This window comes from Peromyscus eremicus, chromosome X (genome assembly GCF_949786415.1).
Source record: "Peromyscus eremicus chromosome X, PerEre_H2_v1, whole genome shotgun sequence".
Classification (NCBI taxonomy): Eukaryota; Metazoa; Chordata; class Mammalia; order Rodentia; family Cricetidae; genus Peromyscus; species Peromyscus eremicus.
This window is the reverse complement of record NC_081439.1, coordinates 50,134,490-50,149,051: the sequence shown is the minus strand read 5'-3', so window position 1 is coordinate 50,149,051 and position 14,562 is coordinate 50,134,490. Positions and strand designations below refer to the sequence as shown.

Below are 14,562 nucleotides of genomic sequence, written 5' to 3'. Positions count from 1 at the left end.
GTGTTCAAGTGTGAATGTGTTAATATGACAATCTACCGCACTCTCCACATGTTTCCAAATCTAGCCAGGAGGAAAAAAACTCAGAGATTAGCTCAGGATCATTATGACTAATCATCTGTGACATTGCCATTTGTAACCATGGAACTAATTTTACAATAGAAGAAACTAAGTACTAAACAGCGAACACTAAAGATGCTTCCATATGTTGTCTTTCCTGCCCCTGGGGGAAAATGAGCTCAGGCATAACAGAAATGTGAAATCAGTTCTAGTCTCAGATGCCTCCAGGAAACCTTGCCTATCTTTCCTTGGTCATTTGGATTAGTCTCTGATGCTTTACTATAAAGAAATTCTTCCTTTAGTCTAACAAAGTTTATCATGCTATAGTTCACTGTCATTTCTATCTTTTATGTTTAAACCTGGGTTTTGAGCTGCATGTGATGGCACACATCTGTAACCTCATCACTCAGGAAACTGAAATTTGAGGATTATGAATTTGAGGCCAGTCTGGGCCATATAGTGAGACATAATTTATGCCTGCCCTAAACCCTACCCCACATAGACATCTTAGATAACCAATTAGGGCCTCATCTAGGAAAGACTGATTTTTCTTTCAGCATTTGTTAATCAGTCTATATCTGTGGGTAGGGTCCTATGAGACTTCCCCAAGCCATATTGGTATGTCAACTGGTAGTCATTGTTCAGGACTTGTTTAGCCTATTATACTGTTGAGATTTCATGGGTGCAGTTTCCCTGTCCTATATAGAAGACATAATCTCACAGCCGACTTTCTGGTTCTCTGGCTCTCATAGTCTTTCTACCCCTGTCCTGTGATGTTCCCTGAGCCTTAGGTGTTTTGTTACAAATATATCAAGTGGAGCTGGGATTCCTGCTATTATTTGTTCTCTGTATTTTGACCAGTTGTGGCTTTCTGTAATGGTCTTCTTCTGCTGCAAAAAGAAGTTTCTTTGATAAGGAATGAGAGCTATATTTCTCTTTAGGTATAAGGATAAGTATTAAGAATACAATTAGAAAATATACTGGTTTGAGAAAGTGACAGTAGTAGATTCTTTTCTAAGATCTATGATTTCACTAGTCACTGGTATTTGGTTAGGCTTACAGTACCAGGCATGAATTCTTTTCTATCGAGCAGGCCTTAAGTCCATCTTAAGGTGCCTGTTGGTTACTCCTAGTTTATAAGTACCACTGTTATACCTTTGGGGATATCTTGCCATGATTGTTCTTTTTGTGTTTTGTAGGCATCACAGCTAGGTAGGACTCTTTGGTTGCTTTTTCTCCCTTTGCAGCTTGCATAGCATCTTCCAGTACCATGTGAGCTAGTACTCATGGAGGAGTCTTTCAGTTCAGTTAGATTCTTCCAAGTACTATGTCTGAAGTGTGTGGTGTCTTCAGCAATAAGGACTTATCTTCAGGCTCTGAGAGACAACCAGTGGCAACAGCAATAGCCTATATTGTTTGGGGAGCCTCTTAAGACTCATCCCCTAAACTAGCAATTTGAAAGGAGGTTTTCTATTCCTATTATTCTTAGCTTTGTTTCTTTCACAGTGTCTCAGATTTCCTGGATGCTTTGTGTCAGGGATTTTTTAGATTTAACATCTTCTTTGACTGACGTTATCAGTTTCTTTTAGCGTGTCTTCAAAGCCTGAGATTCTCTCTTCCATCCCTTGTATTCTGTTGATGATAATTGCATCTGTAGTTCCTGTACACTTATCTAGATTTTCCATTTCCAGAGTTCCCTCAGTTTATGTTTTCCTTATTGCTTCTATTTCCATTTTCAGGTCTTGAACAGTTTTATTTGTTTCCATCAATTGTGGTTTGTTTTTTTCATGTTTTTTATTTGCTATTCTTTAAGAGATTTATTGACTTCCTCCAATTTTTGGTTGTCTTTCCCTTGATTTTTTTAAGGGAGCTTTTTATCTCTGCTTTAAGGACATCTATCATCACCATAAAGGTTCTTTTAAGGTCATTTTCTTGTGCTTCAGCTGTCTTGGAATATTCAGGGATTGCTGTAGTGGGATGGCTGGGCTCTGGTGGTGACATATTTCCCTGGCTATTGTTGTTTGTGTTCTTACACTTATGTTTAGGCATCTAGATTTGAAGTGATTATAGGTCTAAGTGCTGATTTCTGGATTTGTCTTTGTTGGATGAGTATTTTCTTCCTTGGTTTCTGTTTCCTCTCTGGTCTTCTGGCTGCTGAGGCCTGTGGTCCAGTCTCCACTCATGTTGGGGGCTGGACTTCTGATGGACTAGATGGCCTCTTTTCCAGCAGGCAATTGCTGCCCAAGTTTGGGGCTGCAGTTCTGGCTATGTGCATGGCTTCTAATCTGGCTCAGGGCCCTCTGGTGTTCAGGATGCTGGCCTGGCTTCTGATGGGGTAGGAGGCTTCTGCCTGTTTTTCAGGGAGTTGGCCTGGTCTCTGGTGTTCAGGATGCTGGCCCGGTCACTTGTGTTCAGGATGCTGGCCCGGTCACTTGTGTTCAGGATGCTGGCCCGGTCACTTGTGTTCAGGATGCTGGCCCGGTCACTTGTGTTCAGGATGCTGGCCTGGCCTCTGATGGAGTGGAAGGCCTCTGTCAGAGATGTAGGCTGGGGTATGGTGAGCAGGAGGGGAGGGGCAGTTGGAGTTATGCTAGATGAGCACAGGTGGGGTGGGGACTAGTCTTCCCTGGGGTTCAGGAAGCTGGCCTGGTCTCTGGTGGAAGAGGAGACTTCCGCCAGAGGTGTGGGCAGGGATGTGGTAACAAGGAGAGGAGTGGTAGTTGGGGTTATATTGAGCAGGCAAGGGCAGGATGGAGGGGTCTTACCTGGGGTTTGGGATGTTGGCCTGGCCCCTGATGGAGTAGGAGGCTTCTTTCCAAGGTGTGGGCCTGGATAATGTGACAAGTGAAAGTGCTTACTTAGACTTACTGCAACTTGATATGCTATGTTTTGTTGATATCCATGGGAGTCCTGCCCTTTGATGAATAGAAATGGAGGAGGAGTGAATTGGGGGACACAGGGAGGTGGGAGAGAGGGACTGGGAGGAGAGGAGGGAGGAAAAACTGTGGATAGATATAAAATAAATAAATTTGAAAAAAGATAATTACTTAGTAGTAAGTTTAATAGATGTTCGTTTATCAGAATAACAGAAGTATGTTCTCCCCTAGGGCCTATGACCTACCCAGTCACAGGTTCTTGGTCCAGTTAACAGTATCAGACAAGAGTTCTATTTTGTGGAGTAGACCTCAAATGCAACCAGAAAGTGGTTGGTTACTCTCAGAACACTTATGCCAGTATTGTACCTATGGGCATATATTATCTGGCTAGTTATGATAGTTTGTAGGATTCATAGCTGAGTAAGATTGTTAATGATTTTTCTCCCCAAGTAGCATGCATAGAAACTGCTAGCATTATGAAAGGTAGCCAGTAGGACCAAAGCTTCCAGGTCAGTACTAGCTTGGTTTCTCCATGTCCTATGACTGAGGAATATGGTATCTTTGGCAATAGGGTCTTATTATCGAATTCTGCAGGGTCACCAAGAGCAGTGGCAATAAACTGTGTTGTTTGGGGCATCTATTGGATCCCATTGACCAAGAACTGGAATGGAGGTAACCCCCACATGGTACTGGGATTTTTGTTTGGTCTATATGATACCTTATGAGGCATTCTCCCCTATTAGAAGATGACTCCAACTAAACTCCTTTTAGATGTGTATAAATAGACATTTTAGGAAGCACCTATAGTATAAGGTTTCCATATGGCCATTTCAAAGGTTGTTAGTGTTAATTATCCCTCCCTAGACTCCCTCCTCTACCTTGTCTTCCCATCCACCATCCCACCTAACCCTTCCTGACCCAGAACACATTCTTTTAACATACTTTCCATTTATATGTGTAAAAAAGAAAGGAAGGTTTTTTTGTGCCTGCTGCTGGGATTTTTGTTGGCTAGACTATGGCTCTTGTGGAATATTATCATCTTTGGTTGTATAACTTGATTTAAACTGCATTATATATTCTATATAATTTTAGGTAAACACGAGATGATTCCTTATGGATATTTCAAACATTCTTAGTGATGTTTATTCCTCCTCTGTCTCTCTCCTTCTATGTTGTATTCCATCTCCCCTCCCCAACTAAGTCTCCACACCATTCTCCCCTTCATATTATCATATTCCCCTTTGTAGAGCTGTAGAGCTCCCCCTACACAGTCCTTTTCTATGGTCTTGTTTTTTTGTGGTTAGCCCAGGTAATATCTGAAGAATATCTGTACATCTGAAGATTTGGGCCTAGGATCCAGAAATAAGAGAGAACTTTTGGCATTTGTCTTTCTGGGCCTGGGCTACCTCACTTAGTAGAATATTTTCTAGTTCTATTTATTTATCTGAAATTTTCATAATTTTATTTTCATTTATCTTTACAGCTGAATAGAATCCTACCATCTATATGCACCATAGTTTCATTATCCATTCACCAGTTGAAGGACATTTAGTTTCTTTCCATTTCCTAGCTATCGTGAATAGAGTAGCAATGAACATGGCTGAGCAAGCATCTGTGAAGTAGGATGTCAGCCTTTTGGCTATATGCCAAGGAATGCTATAGCTTAGCATATGGTAGATTTAGTTTTAGCTTTTGGATTATTTTCACACTGATTTCCAGAGTTGCTATACCAGTCTGCAATACCACCAACAGTGAATATGTATTATTCTTTCTCTTCATCCTCACAAGCATTTGTTGTGAGTTGTTTTCTTGATCTTAGCTATTCTAACTGTGATTGATTGAAATCTCAAAGGAGAGGATTATTATTCAGAATATATAAAGAACTCAAAAAATAAAAAGTAAAGAAAACAAATGACCCAATTAAACACTGAGCTATTGATTAGAGCAGAGAGTTCTCAAAAGAAGAAATAAAATCAACTAAGAGATATCTCAAAAAAGTATTCCTTATCCTTATTAATTTGAGAAATGAAAATTAAAACTACTTGGGGATGTCATGGTACTCATAGTATCTTTTAAGAATGATGTCTTGTCATGTGAAGCATCAATCTATAGCATCTATCACTCTAAACATTTAACAGTACTTTCTGGTTATCCTTTTCATTTTTAAAACAGTATCTCTTATATCCTAGGCTGGTCTTGAATTTCTGGTCTTCTTGCTTCTACCTCCCAAGTTCTGGGAGTGGCATGCACTACCATGCCCAGTTTACTTGGTGGCGAGGGTCAAATCCAGGGCTGTATACATGCCAGGCAAGCCCTCTACCAACAAATAAAACCTCAGCCTTGTGCAGTATCTATTATGTGTTCTAGTCTGCTGTTCCCTTGAAAGGGTGTCTCAGAACTGAATGCTGCTCTCCCATAGTTGTGTGACTGCTCAGATTACCTCTCTCTTTTGTTTGCCTCAGTCTTTTTTGTCTTTTTTTTTCTAACTTTAAACTTTTCATAGCATTTATGGCTTGAGCCATCACAATTCATGACCAATTCATCTTAAAACTTATATACTTTCAAAAGTGTGAAGGAGAAGACACAGATATTGATAAGACATTGTCCACTGCTATATAAAATTTCATAGTCAATAGGCAGTCAAAATAAAGGAAGCTAATGATCTCTTTTGGCCTGTCTTCTCTCTCTCATATTCTTACGCCTGTTTCTTTATTTCCTTTTTGAAGGTCATTCTAAATATTGTCAAACACTAGGTCTGCAGGAGACATTTAGAAAATAATAAATTTCTTCTCCTTGTAGCTAAATATTTTGTTCTTTGTATTTTTCTGGAAAATACTTTTTCTGGCATTGAATAATGAAGACAATTTTAAAAATCAGAGTTTGAAAGAAAAAAGTCAACAAAAATGTACAAATATAACAGAATTGTGCTTGCGAATAATCTATTGTAATTTGACCTATTTAAGGTCAAAAATTAAGGTGTATTCCAGGCACTAAGTTTAACAATTAGTAAATGTGACCTCATAAAACTGAAAAGCTTCTACACAGCAAAGACATCATTATCCTGACAAAGCAGCAGGCTACAGAATGGGAAAAGTTGTTTTTTGTTTGTTTTGGATTTTTTCATTTTTTTAACCAACTACATACCCAATATAATGCTAATATCTAAATATATAAATAATATATCTAAAATATATAAAGAACTCAAAAAAACCTGGACATCAAGAAAGCAAGTAATACAGTTTTGAAAATGGGATACAGATCTAAACAGAGAATTCTCAAAAGAGGAAACACAAATGGTTGAGAAACATGTAAAGAAAAGTTCGACATCCTTAGTCACCAGGTAAATGCAAATAAAAACTACTTTGAGATTTCAGCTTACCCTGTTAGAATGGCTAAGGTCAATAAAACAAATGACAGCTCATACTGGTGAGGATGTGGAGTAAGAGGAGCACTCATCCATTGATGGTATACAAACTTGTGCAGACACTACGGAAATCAGTCTTTGGTTCTTCAGGAAGATAAGAATTGGTCTTCTTCCAGATCCAGCTACACCACTTTTGGGCATACACTCAAAGGACATTTGAAAGGTAGTATAGAAAGCTATAGTAGAAGCTTCCTCAAATAAATACATATATAAAGGCAATCTAAATGAAATTGCCAAATAATTGGGGAAGCATAGGTTCAACTGGACAGCTCTTGTCACCAATTGAAGCTTCCAGTACCAGGAATGGGTTACATCTAATAGAGTTGTTAGCCAAGTGGGCCCCATGGGAACCTCAAACAAACAACCCAGGCTGTTGCCCAGATTATAGGGTGCTACCCACAAAGTGATGGCAAGGTCCTAATGCTGAAGATGAAACCTATAAACTCATTGAACATGGAGAAGTTGAGATGGTGCCTACACAGAGCTTTTCCCACAGGTTCTAGTGTCTCTGTTACAGGAAGGTATTCTGCATACTACCAAAGGAGAAATGTAAATACCAACCCAGCCACAAACCCTTTGATGTACAATTGTGTCCTGCCTGTAAGATATGCCAATGTAATGATGACACAAAGCTTGTGGGAGTAACCAAACAATATCTGATTTGACTTAAGTCCCACTCCACAAGTTGAAACCCATACCCAAAGCTGTTTAGGTGATCAAGAACCTGAGACTAGATAGCCCAGTGATCTAGGTTCAAACCAAATACTACTGTTCTACTAAAAGAGCATGGTAGCAAAAATGGCCCCTATTGACATTCTGCTATACTTATAGATCAGTGGCATCATCAGAAACGCTTCCTCCTACAGCAGATGGGAACAAATATAGAATAAAATGCACACCCAGAAAATATGCAGAGAGTGGGAAACCTTGAACTACTCAGCCCTAAACAGGATATCTCTATCAAATCCCTCTTCACACACCCAGCAATAGTTGGCCAAGAGAAAATGAACTCAATGGCATCTTTAGTGGTTCCTTGTTTTATAATGTCATGTCAGGGCTTTAAAATTATATTTAAATATATATGTAGATATATATACATATATTCTCTTCTTTTACCTTACAGGTCCTTTCTGTATATATAGTATGGCTTCCAGTTTTGTGGGGGTTTTTTATTCCTGAGTGTGCGAATGAGTTATCTGTGCATTTATATCTGTTTCTTGTGCCTTTTCTTGACCTCTTTTCCTTCTGTAATTTTCAACGAGAGGAAGAAAATAAGGTGTATGCATGTATAAAAGTATTATCATATTGATACACCATTCATATTCTACTGTTAACATTATGCCATAAACATCTTCCATGTTTCTTCAGTATTTTTCAATCATTTTAATGGCTATATAATAGCCCATTACATTGAAAGTGTGTTAATTCCCTATCATTAACTTTAAGAAAATACTCTACCAACCTACATTGTTCTCAATATGTAGTTAAATTTCGATATGCATAATAGAAAGAGAAGCAATGACTTCACAATGATAATGAATGTATTAAGAGAATTGGGAAGCTTCTCTGGCATTCCTTTCCTTCTCTTTTATACTCATTACTTTCCACACTGGTTTTGAACTCCAGCATCATTGCTGCATTTTGGATATCATATGATGTTTGGATCGTTCCTTAAACCTTTCAAATGGGAAGAATGGGACATAACTATTAGCTGTTTTCTGAACTGACATCTCAGGGAGTGTGCTGTGTAGGCTAAATGTTTTTGTCACCATTATGTTAGGGGTTTCTTATCAGGCAATGAATTCTTGTCCATTCTCCTTTCATCATCATTGACATCCTGTAAGCATTTGTCTGCATATGTTTCAAATACAATGTCCAGTTACTCTTGATTTGCTGGCTAAGATCATCTATACTCTTTACTGGCCATAGATAGCAGAGAAATTCATTTAAAATAATAGTTTGGTGCCAGATATAGTGGCATATTATGACATATCTGTCCTTGAGAATCTGAAGCAGGATGGGTATGAGTTCAAGGAGAGTTTGGGCTACATAGACCTTTTCTCAAAATAGGGAAATGATGGTTTCATTTTTCTCAAGTCCTGTTTCTTTACTGGAGTGTTTTTGTGCTTCTACCTTGGTTACTGGATTGTTGTACACACATGCTATTTTAGTAAGTTGCTTTAGCTGAAACCATTCACATCATTGGTATTCCCTGTCAATAATAATAAAAACAACAACAGCCATAATAAAAAGCCCCACCTTTTGGTACTAGAAATTGAACTCAGATCTTGTGTATTATAGGCAAATATTCTAGCATGGAAGTATATCTCCATTTTCCCCTAATATTCTTAATACAATGAATACTAAGTACAATCTAGGCTCTGGAAAATGGCCCTTGGCCTTTTGTTGTTGTTATTGTTGTTGTTGTTTTTCTCTCATACAAACAGAGGAAAAACATAAGCATTCCAGAGTAATCATACTCTGAAGAGTTACTAATGCAACAGTTCCCTTCACTGGCTGTCCCTTTCCCCTTATGAAAATTGAAAATAAGTTTTACCTGCCTACTTCATGGAACGAAAATGATTCTCCATGTACTTAGGAAGCAGTGGAAGGGAGACCCTCACCCTGAGCTTTTCCTTTGTCTGCAGGGCTACCTGAAGCAGTGCCGGAAGAGAAGGGACATGTTCAGTGATGAGCAACTGAAGGTCATCTTTGGGAACATTGAAGACATCTACAGGTTTCAGATGGGCTTTGTGAGAGACCTGGAGAAGCAGTACAACAATGATGACCCCCACCTCAGCGAGATAGGACCCTGCTTCCTAGAGCATGTAAGCATCTTACTTTGTTCATTTTTAAAGAAATCATAGGGAGCAACAGAAGGATGTGTGAGCTTTCTGGTTCTAGTCAGCTGTGATGTACTGGAATGGGGTATGAGTTCTTATATGACTGATTTTTTGAACCTTCATCTTTAACCAGGTTAGGAAGATTTATAACTTATTTAGGATTATTTTTCTTTGCTATTATACTCTCTTCTCTCCCCAACCTTTTAGGAAGTTATCAGGAGGATTTTTTAACTTCTCTTTTCCTTTCCTGTTGGGTTCAGCTTCTATGAGATCCAATATTTGGGGAGGAATTCAATATATTCACTGCATGATTTGAGAAATAAGAGAAGGTGTAGTTCTCAAGAAAGTAGTTCCTGAAAGGTATTGAAAGGTCAGAATTAGAGTATGGGAAGTGTCAAGTATAACAAAAGGGGCCATGGGCTTAATGTAAACAAACTAGTGAGAATTTGGGACCTGTGTCTGAGGTTACTGGATAACTTTAGCTCTATCCATTAACCTATTTGAACTTCAGTATCTTCATGTAGAATGTGAGAAGAATTTACAGTGATACCTTTGTGTTTTTCTCTTTTGTGTATCTTTCATAAACAATTTAATCTAGCTTTTGATAAGGTACTTTTAATTTATTTTATTATTTTATGGGCATGGATATTTTACCTGCATGTATATCTCTGTATCATGTGTGTGTAATACCCAAGGAGGCTAAAAGAATACTTCTGATCCTGGAGTTACTGATGGTTTTGAGCCACCCTGTGGGTGCTAGGAATTGAACCCAAGTCTGCTGGAAGATCAGCCAGTGCTCTGAACTGCTGAAACACCTTTACAGCCCTGTAAAGTATTTTTTCAAGAAATAATATATACATGTGTATCAAAATTCAGGCTATACAGAACAAGTTCCTGGGGGGGGGCGGTCTGCTTTGTTTATGGGAATCTGTGCTGAAGGGGTCTTCTAGACAACTCTTATGTTCAGTGATTTGCTAAGAAATCTGAAATGACATAGTATATAGCTTGTCAATGGCTGTGCTTTGTTCTAATGAAACAACTAAAACTATCAAGAAAAGAAAAAGAGAACACCTGGCAAAAGATTCTAAGCATCGTATGAAATGTCTCAGAGAAACTAAAGATTCTGTGTCCTAGAGTTCATGGGGGATTGATTATACAGATACCATTTGTTTTTGTTTTGTTTGTTTGTTTGTTTGTTTGTTTGCTGTTTTTGAGAAAGAGTTTCTCTATAGCTTGGGAACCTTACCTGGAACTCTCTCTGTAGACCAAGCTAGTCTCGAACTCACAAAGATCCTCCTGTCTCTGCCACCTGAGTGCTGGGATTAAAGGTGTGTGCCACCACTGCCCAGCTTACAGGTACCCTTTGTATAGCACGTGCCAAATTTTCAGATTTTCAGAAGGAAAGCAAATATTTTATATAAACCACATTGTTTCTTCTGTCTGGGCACAATGAGCTATTGTGAGCAGGGCATGGTAGAGATCCATGTTGGTATTCAAGTTCTATGATGCTTGTGAAGGGTGAATTTTTCAAGTAGACCCTTCTACATATAGCACTCTCAGACCTGATATGATAACTCTTCTGCACAGTATATTAACTGGTTCAGCCATTTCAGATAGGACCTGAGTAGTTTTATAAATATTAAACATGTGCATGACCTAATAGTTCCATTCCCAAAATTATAGCTGAGAGATCTAAAATGGACATGCACAAAGCTGTTGTGTGTGCTGGAGTGAAGTCAGAACAACAAGAAAAAATCATATGGGGCATTTTGCTCTTAGATAGTACATAAGAGCAGACTAGATATACGTAATTTATAGCAACATATAGATATCAATCACATGTTGAGAAATCAGAACACAGATCAATGTCCTCAACTAGAGGTTTCCCTTTGCATTGTCATGTGTATTATTAGCATTCTTTGTCTCTGCCTACTAGATGTCAAGTATTATTTTCCTGTCCACCAGTTATAACAACCTAAACATTCTTCATGCATTGTCTTATGTCTCCTAGAGGACAAGAAGACTCATTTTCTTTCATGCTTTAATCTGTTAATGTTGCTAATTTGAATTGAACAGTTTTCATATGATAAATGAATGTTATAAAACTGGGATAAATACTTGATAATGATAAACTATCCCTTTTAAATATTGTGTTGCCTTCAAAAATCACATTGTTCTGGAATGTATTTTATCAGATTTACTTGGGTATAACTTATGTATAAGATTCCCCAATGAGAATTATATCTTGCAATGGATTTATTTTTTAGTAATTGAATGAAGTTATGTAACTACCATTATAAGCAAGAAGTGGTGGTACATGCCTTTAATCCCAGCACTTGGGAGGCACAGGCAGGTGGATCTCTGTGAGTTCAAGGCCAACCTAGTCTACAGAGTGAGTTCCAGGACAGCCAGGGTTGTTACACAGAGAAACCCTGTCTTGAAAAAAAAATATATTTTTTTCCATTAAAATTCCATCTCTACATCAAAGGTCTTATCCTTCTTTTATATTTTAACCCCAGGTTCCTTCAAACATTGATATACTTTCCATTATCATATTACTGCTTTTTCTAGAATGTTACATAAATGGATCTTTTGTATTTGTCTTTTTTCACTTAACATAATGCCATTCATGATGTGATAATTGTAATAGTAATTGATCCTTTTTACTTGTTCACCAGTTAGTGGATATCTGGGTTGCTCTCAGTTAAAAACACTTATAAAGCTCCTATGGCTATTCCAGTGTAAGGTTTGGCGAGAACATAAATTTTTATTTTGTCTTGGAAAAATAACTAAGATTAGAATAGCTAGGTTCCATGTATGTTGCAAATATTTCCTTAATTTTATAAATATAAAACGTTTCCAATGTTATTGTATTTTACATTTCCACTACTAATATTATAAGTGTTTCAGGTGCCCTATATAATATAATTATTAACATTTTATATTATCAATTTAAAATGATCTGCCATTCTATTAAGTAGAAAGTGGTATCATTATGATTTTAAAGAATTTTTAATTAATTTTTTAGGTCAGCATAACAAAACAATGAGTTTCATTATGGCATTTTCATACATATGTGTTATTATACTTTGTCCTAATTTGCTACTCTGTCTCATTGTCATCCCCTGAGGCTCCTATGTCCCTCTGTCTGGTTTCTTTCCTTCCTTCACTTTGTCTATCTTTCTCCTATCATGCCACATGTATTCTATTGCCCTCTCTTTTTCCATTTCCCCTTAAGATATCTCTGACTCATCTTATTATCTGCTTTCTAGTTTCATGTCCCCCTACATATAATGTATGTGTATGTGTGTGTATATATGTGTGTTTTCATATGTATGTATGCATGTGTATATGTATGTATATTTATACGTGTATGCACATATATATACATATGTATACACACATATATACACATATGTGCATACTTCCTCATATAAAATCAAGATTCATTATATTAGAGGAAAACATGTTTCTGGCTTATTTCACTAAGCATAAAAGATGATTTTCAGTTTCATCTATTTTCCTATAAATGTTCTGTTTTCATTTTTATCACAGCTACCTAAAATTCTATTCTGTATTAGTGCCACATTTTAAAAAACATTCATTTATTGATGAATATCTATATGGATTCCATTTCCTGGCTATTGTGAATAATGCAGAAACAAACAACAATATGCAGCTAGCTCTATGGTATGTGCCATATTGAGATAAAGGCCTTTAGGTGTATACCAGCAAAAAAATGCAACTACCAAGTGACCCAGTGATACTACTGTTGCTTATAGACTAGCAGGGAATGACAACTACTTTCTCCACCTCTTTACTAGCATTTTTTGTTATTTGATTTTTTAAAAATTTTTGTATTTATTTTTGAAAATGGCAAACAATGTCTTCTTTTACCAAAGGGTTATTCAACAGCATGCTATTTAGTATCTCAGTCCATTTTATGTTGCTATAGCATGATAACTTATACAGAAAAGAAATCTGTTTCTTGGAGATATGGAAGCTAGGAATACCAGAGCATAGTCCTGGCACAAAGTAGGGCAGGGGTCTTCTTGTTACATCATAGTATGGTGAAGGACATAGGAGCACACCCAAGACAGAAAAGATTGAGTCAAACTAACTGCCACTATAACCAACCCACTCTTGCTATAATGGCATTTTAGGGGGGCAGTGAGGGAACATGGAGGCTCTTAAACATCCCACTTCTTTATTTTGAAGATTTATTTTTATTTTAAAATGTATTATTTAAAAAGTAGCAAGTAAAAAAAATCACACACTATAATTAACAAGACCCAAAGACTCTACAACACAACAACCTTCTTAATAATTTTATAATGCCAATTAAATTTCAACATAAAATTTAGAGTGTGAATTCAAATCATGGTATCACATGATACCGAGACTCAGAAAAGCTGGGATTAGGTTGTCTGGGCTTGCTTTTTTTATTTAATTTTTTTATTTAAGATTTTTTTTTTATTCATTTTACATACCAACCATAGATCCCCCTCTCATCCTTCCTACTGCTGCCTCCCCGCCCCCCCCCATCCTCTCCTCCAAAAGGGTAAGGCCTCCCATAGGGAGTCAGCAAAGCCTATTACCTATAGTGGGAAGCCTTGCTCAGTCTTGACTCAAGGGGGAGGGGCTTGGTCCTGCCTCAACTGAATGTACCAGGCTTTGTCTGGGCTCTCTTATGGAGAAGCCACAGTACCCTGAAGCTCAGCTTGTTTGTTATATATATGGTTGAACTGGGAGGTAGGGTTATTACATAGGGCTGAACTAGGAGGCAGAGCTTAGGTATACAGTTGAAAAGAAAGATAGTTTTAGCTTATCTCAATAGGAGCAGTCTCTTTAGGAGAGCAATATTCAAGCTGTAAATATCCAGGGAGAGAAAGCTACAATGGACATTTTCTGCACACACTGTCAACATTCACACTTGGACCAGAGGAAGGCATGGGGAAGGCTTTGCCACTCCCATGGGTATGAGGCGTTGGGGTCCTTGTGGTCATGTACACGTCAAACAATACATACATTCACTCAGGACTTCTGTGGCACCCTACACCACCCCTTTTCTTATACGTTCAGAATTTTTCTATATGTTTAGTTCAGAGGCAGCATGCTGCCATTCTTGACACCAGACTTTAAGGATGATGGAAAAGTAAGAACATAATAGCTTTTTCCCAGTAAAAAGAAAAGGAATAGTTTCACAGGTTAAAGAGATTGAAGTCTCAAATTGTGTCAAGGATTGTTTTTGCAGTATTAACAGGAGAAACCAATCTGATCAAAAGCACTTTGCTTTTCTAGGATGTGCTGACACAATTGGGACACATCCATGCTGTTATTATTGTGGGTACAAGCACACAGG

At 37.7% G+C, this 14,562-nt stretch overlaps 1 protein-coding gene across 2 annotated transcripts in view; it reads left to right on the top strand.

Annotated features, from left to right (window-relative positions):
• Nucleotides 1–14,562, top strand: part of Arhgef9 (Cdc42 guanine nucleotide exchange factor 9) — a 97,212-nt gene that overhangs the window by 27,113 nt on the left and 55,537 nt on the right. For both annotated transcript variants that reach the window (XM_059250135.1, XM_059250136.1), the window contains exon 3: nt 9,006–9,185. In XM_059250135.1, coding sequence (XP_059106118.1) covers nt 9,006–9,185 — 180 coding nt within the window. The remainder of the gene's footprint in view (nt 1–9,005; nt 9,186–14,562) is intronic.